The sequence below is a fragment of the Camelus bactrianus genome, chromosome 5, assembly GCF_048773025.1.
Source record: "Camelus bactrianus isolate YW-2024 breed Bactrian camel chromosome 5, ASM4877302v1, whole genome shotgun sequence".
Classification (NCBI taxonomy): Eukaryota; Metazoa; Chordata; class Mammalia; order Artiodactyla; family Camelidae; genus Camelus; species Camelus bactrianus.
In genome coordinates this window covers 58,011,268-58,023,513 of record NC_133543.1, presented here as the reverse complement: position 1 = coordinate 58,023,513, position 12,246 = coordinate 58,011,268, and the positions used below count along the sequence as shown (strand labels likewise).

Below are 12,246 nucleotides of genomic sequence, written 5' to 3'. Positions count from 1 at the left end.
GGCCCAAATCCTGGCAGAACTGGGACTCAGCTGACACAAGTGGAAAACAACCCAGTGACATGGCTAAGAGGGCGCCTCACTTGGAAGCCAGTCTCAGTGGATGCGCAGCCGAGCTCGGCATCGAATCACTGTGCACCTTGGGTAAGTTACTCAACTTCTCAGAGTTTCCCCATCTTTAAAACGGGATAATAAGAGTCCCCACCTCATAAATCTGTTATAACAATTAAATTAGTATGTTAGTTTAAAGTGATCAGCACATGGCAAGTGTTCAGTACACTTGTTGTCTTAGCTCTGAGGACATCTTCTGGAGTAAGCTTCATTTACTGCGTTAAGTCACCTGTGTATCCTGTCACGTGGAGGCCCCATAAAATCTCTACCTGCCTCCTCTGCAGCTTTTTTTCTATTAACCTCATCTCCCGGCATTCTGTAAGAGCATTTCCAGAGTGCCCTGCTGTCCCAGGGAGCTGAATAGTTCTCCATCTCCTTTTTTTTCTTACAAAAGAGGAAGCCTTTAGTCGTCAAGAAAGTGTCATCAGTCTGTTTCTCTTTCCTGGCAAATCACCTAAGCTCAGCTACTGGATTGGAAAAGGCCCAAGGGAAACCTGGTTTTATTCTCAGCCTAACTAGCCAAGACTAGCCAGATCTGGAGCATCCCTAGGGCGGGGTGAAAGAAAAGCCTTCTACAGAGGAGAAATCTGCCAGCAGCCCTAGGATATTGAGAGTAAAGGAAGCATTGGTGCCCTTGCTGGATTGAGTGGAGAAAGAAGGAGGAGATGGCAAATCACTCATGAAAATAGGAGTCACCATCCTATATGCAGGACTGGCTTGAAAGGAAGCCTCTGAGGACCTCAAGTCTATGTTGCTATGTGCCCCTGCTGGGCAGGGCCCCTAATCCAAGTAACTGTTTTACACCCTCAAACTGTGTTTGAACCTGTGCATGCACCACTCTCCTGTCCCCAACCCCAGGTCCATGAATTTGGTTAAAGTCATGAATTGCTCAAATGGGGAACTTCATTTAGTAATCTCCATAAATCCAGTTCCATTACTATTTCCTGAACAACCACAAGGAGCTGGGCATCATTAGTGGGCAGTCCCAGGAACCCTAGGTGCCAAGAATCCAGTCACATCCTAGAAAAATAACCCCCGTGTCTCTGAGCATCCTCATTTCCTAGGAGTCAGCTGCTGGGTCTGATCCCTGCAAAACATAAACACTTCCTTGTACTTGGGCTCCCACTGGGCTCCCGCAGGGCCTCTGTGAAACGCTGGAGGATTAAAGGGCTGGGAGTAGGGAGGGCTGGGGAGGTAAGGAAGGAAGGAGGGGGAGTGAAGAAGGTGCGTCTCCCAGTCTCTAATCGTGTTCCAATCAGGAGTCGGCCGTGTTCCCAGGCGCCGATTCCGCTGTCCAGAGACTCTTCCAGGAACCGCCTGGCATCCTGGGCTGTGGACTTTGGCTGGTCCGGCGCTCGCGTCTCCCTCCTCCCACCTCTCTTCTCCCTCCGGGATCAGTGCCTCGCTCTGGGGCGTGTCCTGCCCTACCTCCCTTTCACAGTGGTCCGCTCATCCGGTTACAGCAGCGGCGGTGACGGCGGCGGCGGCGGCGGCGGCGGCAGTCGGAGCAAGAACAGCGGTAGCTCCGGGTTTTCCGGACTAGCTGTAGCCGGGCGGCAGCTCTGTGGGGCATCTGTGCGGAGCAGAAGTAGCAGGACCAGGGGGGTGGGGTTCGTGCCGGCCACTGTCTGAGCCCGAAGGAAGGGGCACCTCCCAGACCCTTAGGATTCCACTGCTCCGCAGAATCTCCGAGCTGAGCTGGGAATACTGGTGGGGTAGACATGTACAGGACCAGCTAGACAGCTGGGGCAGGAAAACATTTGGTCCAAGTATAGAGAGGCAGTGAAAGCTATGTCTGGGACCATGGCAGCTTCCCGCGTGGACTTTGGAGAGGTGGAAACTTTCCTGGACAGGCACCCAGAGTTGTTTGAAGATTACTTGATGCGGAAGGGGAAGCAGGAGATGGTGGAAAAGTGGCTGCAGAAGCACAGTCAGAGTCAGGGGGCTTCAGACCCAAGGCCCATGCTAGCTGGCACAAGCAGCTTGGCTCACGGTGGTGGCAGAGGTGGCAGCAGCTTTGGTGGGAGCAGTGGACCAAATGGCTCTGTCAGCAGCCAGCCCACTTCGGGTGGTGGGGACTGTGGTGGAGTTCCCCTGAGTCCTAGCTGGGCCATTGGGAGCCGGGGCGATGGAAGCCTGCAGCGGAAAGCTTCTCAGAAAGAGCTAAGGAAGAGTTTTGCCCGCTCCAAGGCCATCCATGTGAACAGGACCTATGATGAGCAAGTGACCTCCCGGGCCCAGGAGCCCCTGAGCAGTGTGCGGCGAAGGGCACTTCTCCGGAAGGCCAGCTCCCTGCCCCCAACCACCGCCCACATTCTCAGTGCCCTGCTGGAATCGAGGGTGAATCTTCCTCAATACCCCCCTACAGCCATGGACTACAAATGCCACCTCAAAAAGCATAATGAGCGTCAGTTCTTCCTGGAACTGGTCAAGGATATCTCCAACGACCTTGACCTTACCAGTCTGAGCTACAAAATCCTCATCTTCGTCTGCCTCATGGTGGATGCTGACCGCTGCTCTCTCTTCCTGGTGGAAGGGGCAGCTGCTGGCAAGAAGAGCTTGGTCTCCAAATTCTTTGATGTGCATGCAGGAACCCCACTGCTGCCCTGTGGCAGCACAGAGAACTCAAACGAGGTACAGGTCCCCTGGGGCAAAGGCATCATTGGCTATGTCGGGGAGCACGGAGAGACGGTCAACATCCCTGATGCCTACCAGGTAGGACTTTGCGTTGTCACCCCTCCAGAGCCCTACTGGTCCGGGAGCCAAAACTTCAGTTACCCCTTGGCATCCAAGAACACATTAGTTTAGACTCTTTACAATATGAACTTTGATGTTTAAATTTCTTATGAGTTTAGACTAGTTAGAATGTTACTACACTATCTTTGATGTAATGATCTCTTCCTAACACACAGCAACTTGTGGAAAATTCATATATCACAAGGGCTACATTTTGCACCCCAAAATACCTTGTGTTTCTCTGTCAAGATACTAAGAATGTCGGTGTGTGGTTTTAGAATGCATTTGTTAGGTGCTTGAAAAAGATGTCTATTCCAGAATTCCAGTGTTAGTCTGAAGAAAATGGGCACATCGGTGTCTCTGGTGTCACTTTAGGACTAATGCATTTCATTCTCATTCAAGATTGGTAAGGGATCAAAGTCCCTAACTACTTCCCTAGCCCCTTCTCTGGCTTACAGTTGCATGAATTCCAAAATAGAAAAGAAGAGGAAAAGAGAAGAAAATCAGGGAAAGAAAGGGCCGCTGATCCGTTTGTGCCTTTTTAGCATCTGTTTTAACTGTTGTTGATTTTAGAGGGATTGGACAAATTCAGGGTTAGGCTTGAATACAGAATTATCTGCAGTTAGCTTTTAACAGGACTTCTCAAGTAGATTTTTAGTTTTTGAAGCAAACAAACAAAAAGTGATCGTTTCTAGCAATTCCCAAGGCAATGAGCAGGGTGAACATGTTAGTTTCAAGTGGAAAAGGAAACCCAACATGCTGTCATCTGGTATTTCTAAGCCTTTCATTTTCACAGTGATTTGAACTTCATATTAGATCGCAGACCTGAAAGCCAGTCAGTTCTAATTTCTTCAGTATCTGTTCACTGAACATAATGAAACTGGATGCCACTTTCTATGAGACTTCTTTAATGTTCATAGGAATTGAAAGTTCTTATCCTTGGTCATGAAAGTTTTGTAGTCATCTGATGAGCACTTCTTCCAGTTGTCTAAAAGAGCTACCTGTTTCTCTAGAGTCTGCTGCTGTTGATCGGAATAGCAGAAGTGGTGGGAAAGACATGAAAGGTAAAATTTTCTCTATTGCACCTGAAAGTTAGGAGTTTTACATAGAAAACTGACTACCTTGTACTGAAACCAAGTTTTGTGTTTTTGTGAAATGTCTGTCAATATAATGCTTTAATGTTAAGAAATGCCTGTCAAAATACCATTTTTGTTCACCTTTTTATTGATTAGGTGCTTTATGCGTTATATCCTTCTTAAAGACTTTGATAGGTTTAGGTCAGGCAAGCAATAAGTGATCTTTAACAAGTGTCTGTTTCTCTATAACCCTAGAAAGCCATGGGGAGGAATAAAAACATTTAATAATTGATATGCTGAAGATTCTGTAATAAGTTGAACAATCATAGACTCTTTTCTTTCTCATTATTTTCACATCCTTATTATGTGCTTGGGCTAAAAAAAAAATCCCTTCCTAGTGGGATGATGCTTGTCATAGCTTGGAATTGCAGTCTTTTCTCTTTATTGCCCTTTCTTTTCTTATTCTTCCCCAATTGATTTTCTCCCATTTCTATAGCTTTTATTTCTTACTTCCTTCCTTCGGCTCCTAACTTTTATTTAATGCTGTCATATACTGTCTTTTTTTCAATAGCATAATTCTCAGCTTCCTCAGCAGTTAACTTGTCTTCCTGCTACCTAGAATTGTGGCTAGAGGTGTTACCACAAGCACAGAAAGTTAGGTTTTAAGCAGCTGATGTTTCTTCTGGGCCTGACTCTTACCCTGAAGACGGAGGGTAAAGCAAAGTTGCCTGTTAATATTTGGAAGCTGACATGAGGAAAGGGGAGTTCTTTTTTCCCCCAAGGGTAATAATGATGGCGGTAAAGCCTGGGTTGTTGAGAGGGCTGGCAAAAGGCAGTGGGGGCAGGGTGTTCTATATGTTGGGAGTTGAAGATCTTGGTTCACTTCTTGTCTTCATTTTGACTTACTTAGAAAGTTTCTCTTTTCTTTCTCCATTGGTTCCTGCTATATATGTCTATATTTTTCATCTTATGTATTTTTCTTTATTTTACTCATGTTACTTTTCTTCGATAAAACTACTTTTTTCCTTTCTTATTGTACACCACAGTCATCGTTAGTGTGACCTTGGAAGAATTTCTTGATCTCCAAGTGTCAATTTACTCATCTGCAAAATGGAAATAATAACACCTATGTGGCAAAGATTATTGTTTGAAAATAAAATGAGGTATTGCATTAAAGCTCCGCAAACAGTACCTGGTACATTTCAGTTACTTAGGAAGTGGTAACAGTTGATGATGACAATGATGATATCTAGTTTGCTGGTATTCTTTTTCTTTCTTTTTAATCTCATTTTTAATTGTTTTTCTCTTTATCTGAGCCTGAGGTGTGAACTCAGCACATTTTGACCAGCCTACTCTTATCCTGAGCCATGCTCCATCCTTAAATTAAGTATTTAGAACCAACTTTATATTCAAGGAATACAGAGGTATCTACTTTTCCACCTTCTGCTCAAGATTTCTCTATATGTGATTAACACTTGACCATATCCTATCCTATGAAAAGTTCTACATTTTATTCCTCTTAATAACTCATGCAATACAAAACTTTTTATAGAGTTGTATTAATACTGCATCTTTCCCAAGTTCTAGTATTTTCCCTTATCCTTTCCATTTCTTGCTGTTATAGATTTCTCTTAGTGAAAAATGACAACTTTCCAAATGCATGTTCTTTTATCACAATATTGATATAATTCTGAACACCTTGAAGTTTCTATGAAAAATATAACTATCTTCCCTGATTCTTTATTAACTACTGTATTTTTAAGGTGTTTCTTGCTCAGATGAAACTAGTGTATTTTTTTCTTCAGGAAATGAACTTATCACATGGAGCTTAGAAATTTAACCATTTGATGATAAGATTGATGATCCTCTTGGAGGTTCAGAATACAGATGAGAGAAAGGCATTGAAGACACTTATGAAATTAGGATAATAAGCTTGGTATCCCGAAGTCAAGATAGACAAATGAACAACTAAAGTTGAATGAAAGTTGTGACAGCAAAAAATCCTCAGTTTATTTCATTATTTTCCACTACTTTCCACAATTAGTCCTGAAATAGAGACTTGAAATCAGGAGACAAAGAATTGCAAGTGGAAAAAATTCATTTTACATATCCAGTATAGATCATAGTGACTGCAATCTACCTTTTTTACAACCCTGGCAGTTATAAGTTATTAAACAGCCGACTTTAATATAGTAATGAAAAAATTGCCCTCAAGAGGTTGAAAATAAGAGCACTCAAGTAACAGGTGTTCTCTTTGAGATTATTCTAAGCATTCAGAATATAGCACTTTAAACATTAATAAAAAGTGTGAGATGATATTTTTGTTAGTGTTGATAATGATGATACAGGTGTTTGATGGTCTTTTGGTTTGAAAAGAAGCCAGGATGTTTTGTTAGGGGAGCTTAGAGGAGGGAAGAGGATGATACACATGGGTTACAGGTGTGCCAGGCTTTCAGAAAACCTAGTCTGTTTACACAACAGATTCATTTATTCATCAGTTCCAACATACACTGAGTGCGTGTTATACCTAAGGCCCGGGCAGGGGGCCGGCAGGTGTACAAAAGTAAGAGGACATGCTGCTTGCCTTCCAGGTACTTCCAAGAACAAGTTTGTGTGCTATTCACAAACAACTAATGCCAAGTTGTACTTAGTTAACGACACGAACCAAATGGCATTAGTCACAGACGAAAATGGAGTATGTTGTGACTTGATTCATGATAGAAGACTTCATGGAGGAGGTGTCATTCAAGCTGGGAAAAGGATTAGATTTCACTGTTGGAAATATTGTGGGGTGGAGGAAAGGGATCCAGGTACAGCAAAATGGCTTCAGCAGAAGACAGAATAATGAGCAATGCAAAATATGTATAGGGTATAGTGAGTAGTTTAATTTGGCCAAAGTATTGCATATGCTATCGAATGAATATGCAAAAGTAAGATGATGGCAAAAGAAGAAAGAACCTCGAATGTCTGACTAAAGAATTTGAGCTTAACTAATGGTAGGCCACAGGGAGCCCTTAAGAACTTTTTAGTATGGTCAGAGTGGTGTTTTGGGTAACCTAGGGGCAGTGGCTGAATGGATTGAACAAAGGGAGGCTCAAAACTGTGAAAATAATTAGGAATCTATTATGATGGTCTGGTGGAACCAGATGAACTACTGAACTAAAGCAGGAACAGTGGGAATGGACAGCAGAGGACAGATGGGGATGTCCTGCAGGTGTGAATTTGGGCTGGGAGGGAGGGAAGTCAGTGATGACTCAGAGTTTCTTTGGAGAAGAGTAATGCCGTCATTAAAAATAGGAAGGGAAGCTGGGTAAAGATTTTAAGTAGAGCCAGCTACATAATTTGGGGAGCTCAATGCAAAATGATTAAGCAGGAACCTGGCTGGAGCTGAAGTCAATATTCCCTTCCCAAGGGTCGGCTGCCCCAACCCATAGCAGACTTGCGACCCCTCAAGCAATTTCAACCTCCTTGCTGAGAAATTCTCGGTGCCTGGATTGGGTGTGAGTCAGAGGCCCCTGCTGAGCTGCCTGCTAAGTGCACCATAGTGCTGCCAGCTCTGGGTGACGATGACCACAGCCTTGTCCTCTTCATAGTAGCATGCACCTGACCTTCCCCATGCTCCCATCCAGACCCCAGCCAGGAGCAGAGGGCAATGGCAGATCAGTTGGGCCTCACCCTCAACTGATGTGACCTGTTTGTAGCTCCTGGTTTCAGGGCAGGGCTGATAAGGAGGTCGGCTGGGTGGTGGCACCTGCCAGGGCACCAGGCAGCAAGAATCAGTGGCCAAGAGCCAGTCATGGGCAGGCAGAGAGGAGAGACTGCATATGAGCCAAGGCTCCAAGCTCCGGGCTCATACACCCTTGTCCTGTTGGGCTTTATTTACCAAGCAAAGAGTCAGAGATAAAATTATTAAGAATTTCACACAGCACAGCATTAATCCTCAAGCACAGCATTGAACCTCAGTCCCTGTGCAACTGCACTGGTCACATGCCCGTGAATCTGAGTCATAGTGGATCTTAGACGGAAAAGTTCAGTTTTAATCCAGCCTAGTGTCTACTGCTTTCTCATGGCCTCAGCTCCATCCTCCTTAAATTCCGTGCCATTTTCAATGCCCAGATAGTGCTTTTCTATTTCTGTGTTTTTGATCCTTTCTGCCAGGACTTCTCTTTCTCCATATTTGCTCATTCAAATATTGCTCTGCCTTTTCATGATGTAATAAAGGAAAGCTGATTGCTTATCCTTGATGAGAAGAGATGAAAAACCAAACAGAAAATTGTACAGAAAGTTACATTTAGGAATGCATTATACTATATTGCTATTATATATTTATTATATATTAAATAATAATATACATTTAATTTATGTCAATAACTCATTTCCACGAATTTCATTTTCACTTTGTTTTAGAATAATTTCCATTGAAATAAATACAATTAAAAGTGTTTGGTCTCAAAAGGGATTAATTTCTTGTATCTAGGAGATTCGGTGGTGAATACGCTTCATTCCCTGATAAACCAGCGCTGACCGACATGGGGCTACAGTGTTGTGATTGAGTTGCTAAGATTTGCTTAAAAGGCAGATGTTGATTCCTCTCCAACACTAGGATTATAAAGGAGTTTCATGAAATCTTATTTCAGCATTGCATAATGTTTTAAAAATTCCCCCAAGCCCACAAACATGTTCACTAGCCCAGAACCAGAACTGATTTTGTGCTTGAACCAGGAAATATTTGCTATTTCAGCCCCTCTTCTTGACAGACACATGATCATGATAAACACAGTGCCAAATTACATTTGCTGCCTTGTACATGAAGAAAAGTACAGTTCCTACAGAATCACTGGGAGGTAATTTAAGGTTAACTTAATTTTTTCCCAACCCATAAGCTAAATGTTTACTAATCTGACCAATTTATTTTGGTTCCTGAAGTTTGGGTCACCTGTTTATTTACAAGTCTGGCTTAATTTGGACGTTAGTGTTTCATGTTTAATATAGAGTTGAAGAGTCATATGAAGCTTTACTCTGAAAGAACTTTGAGTTGTTTTACAGGAAAATCAACAAGATCTATGAGGTCTATTCCTTGCTTACTTTAGTCGCTTATTTTAAGAGTGGTGTTTTGTGTTTGACCACATTCTTTTGAAAAGTGGAATTTGAATTATAAAAGAAGCAGTTTAGTCATAAAATAGTGGGTTGGATTTCTAATATTTTAGGAGAAACTTTGGTTTCTGATCATTTACAGACATTCAGGCTAAATTTACTTACTTAATTACTTACGTATGTATGTATGTATATATTTATTTATTTATTTTTAGGATTAAAATAGTAAAGAAGGTTTCCTGGCATTAAAAAAAATGTGTATTTTCTGTAATTCCAAGGGTTTCTTATTAATTGGTTGGTTTCAACGCCTGAACAATGGTTTCATACATTAATGATAAATTCTGTTTTCTTTCACAAAATATAGCTTTAGGCTGTTGCAAATTTAGTACCAGAAATCGTTTTTACCTGAGTGAAAAAAAAATGAAGAATCTTTGAGATACCTCTTTAGGGTATCAATTTTTTAAAAAATTTAAACATGATAGAAGGGAAACTGAAGCTACTGTTGATTAACAATAAATCTATTTATTGAACACTAACTACCAGCCTGGCATTAGCTCATTAGCAAATATTGCCTCTTTTAATCCTCTCAACAATTCCCAGAGGTAGCTGCTACCGCCCCCATTTTACAGAAAGAGAAACTAAGATTTGGAGGGGTTAAGTAATTTGCTCAAAGTCACCCAGCTGGTAAGTGAGGGCATTGGGATTGAACCTGAGGTCTTCAGACTGCAGAACCTTCATGCCTGGCCACTCTCAGTGTGGTCTCTACTGATCATTAACTGTTGTGTGTCTGCTCATGTCCCTCCCTTTGCCTTCTTTTCTCTGCCAGTTTAAATCCTTCTTCAAAGCCCATCTTTATGAAACTCTTGGTAATCCCTTCCCCATCCCACCCAAACTGGATATAATCTCACCCTCTTTGAACTTCTGTAGTGCTTTAATGTGCTCCTTTCTATTTTCTTAATATTATAAGTATTTGAGTACAAAAATGACCTCTTGACTGTGAACTCCAGATCAAGATCATGACTTCTCAGTTCTCATTCACTGCAGTATAGGGCTTAATGCAAGGTTTTCTATTCAACTGAGTAGTTACCCCTGATACCTCCTTATGTGGTCAGTTTAACTACCTCTAAGCAGAAAATTCAGCCTATTCAGCTAATATAGTTAATATTATTCAGCTAATATTATTTAGCTAATATAGACAGCTAAACCAGGAAATTCATTTTCTGAACCTGTCTTTTAATTATTTGGACCTTATTTTGTAGATTAAAAAATAGAGCTTATAAAGCCCAGATAACTGGTGAATTATCTCAACTGCTTTTCTGCATTAATCAATCTTTATGCTAATTGCTAGACTCCTATCTACTCACCCCCTCCTTTGTTTTTCTTGTTTGTTTTATTCTTTTACTTCATTTCATGTGGAGACCATGTTATAGAGAAAGGAGACTGCCTCTGACCAAACAGTAATGACTAGCAGTCACCCACTGCCAGTCTTTTCTAGGCAAGTGTGTGTGGAGACTGAGTCAGCAAGGAATATCCTTCTTTGAACACTGAATTTTATCAGTATATAGAGCATAGTGATTGAAATCTGTTGAAAACAAGTTCAGAAATGCTGTAGTGGTATTTGGCTGTCTTATGCTCTCCAAGTAATTCTATTTATTCCTGACACCCTGCTTCCCAAAAGAAACCCTATGGGGGGTAACCTGAGCCAAAGACACCTACAGGGAAGAGATGACTTCATTCTAGTTTGTGGAACCTTTTCCCTGCAATGCCTGATTAAGCCCATTTGTTTGAGAATTGACTTCTTAGATCACTAATTACTTTGTTAAACTATAAACGACATCAGAAAGTAAGAGAACATGTTCTAGACTTGAAGACAGGAATCTTGAATTCTATTCCCCATTCTGCCTTTGTCTTTTCAGATAATATGTTCAGACATGTTTACCCAATATGGTATTTTGTAAGGATCTAACCATTAGATTCTAATGAGATAATTGGAAAGCATATTCAAAAGGATAAAGCAAAACATGTGAGGCTTTTTAAACATTTTTAAATGCACAATCCAGCAGGCTTTGTTCATAGGACCTGGCTGTGGAAAGGACCTTGCACGTAAAAGGAGAACTCTGACTTAAAGCTTGGTAGTACCTGTATTGGCTATATTTTCTTATTTTCTGTATTCTTGATATTATGGCATTTGGGACCTTATCCTAGAGAGACTGCTCCTCCCTGGCCTAGGTAATACCTGGAAGTAGCAAATGACTCCCCTTTAAGTGCATCTTTGATATACAAACCAAACAATCCAGAGCCCACCTTCCCAACTCTTTTTTTTTTTTTGGTAAGGGGGAGGTAATTAGGTTTGTTTATTTACTTATTTAGTGGAGGTACTGGGGATTGAACCCAGGACTTCGTGCATGCTAATCACACACTCTACCACTAAACTGTAACCTCCCCCAACTATCTCTCTTATCAAACTCTCACACATCAAACCAATATTCCCCCTGCCCTAAGTCACCCCAGGGCCAGGTCTTGGACAACTAGGGACCATGTCTATAGTCCAGAATCCATAGAAATTTTTCAAACTGTCCAACCTTAACTGACTCAGGGAATCTGCCTTGCCCACTCCTTCTGGAGAGAACCCCAAGATAGGCTCTGGCCATGCTCTGCCCTCTCTCCTTCTGCTCCTGACTGACCCTGGTCTGTCCCCATGTAGCCCTGCATGGTGGGTCATGCCTGTTTCTAGGGATCTGGGAGTATAACTTCCTCCTTTATGACAACCATTTCCATGTCTGCATGTCTAACCATACCTGGTTAAAACAAATCCTGGGCATGTTTTAAAACAGTACCACACATACTTGATGCCGTATACACAGGTAATGATAACTTTAAAATATAAGGCGATTAAATGCTTTAAGTGAACATTAGACTGTCAGGATTTATTGGCCATAATACATATTCTGCATTTGACAAACATTAAAAAAGTTGTGTTAATTTTTTTTTAAATTGATCAGTATGCCGCTTTTTCTACTTCTGCATATCCCAAAAGTATCTGTTGGGTTTCCATACTATAAATTCCCATGTGAAATCTCCAGACTGATCATTTATAGTTTTGTTCTTGAAATCCTTGGGACTTTAAAAAATGGCAGTATTTGTTTTGGAACCAGTACTTGTAAACTAAATAAATTCCAGTGTTTGACATTAAAGGGTAAGTGAATACTAAATCTTAGTGCTTGTAATCAAG

General features: G+C 41.6%; 1 protein-coding gene across 1 annotated transcript in view; it reads left to right on the top strand.

The window, feature by feature from the left end:
* Nucleotides 1-1,653: 1,653 nt before the first annotated feature.
* PDE11A (phosphodiesterase 11A) overlaps nt 1,654-12,246 on the top strand; it is a 327,689-nt gene continuing 317,096 nt past the window's right edge. The window contains exon 1 of the mRNA XM_010959959.3: nt 1,654-2,823. Within this exon, the coding sequence (XP_010958261.1) occupies nt 1,900-2,823 (924 nt within the window). The 5' untranslated portion in view covers nt 1,654-1,899. The remainder of the gene's footprint in view (nt 2,824-12,246) is intronic.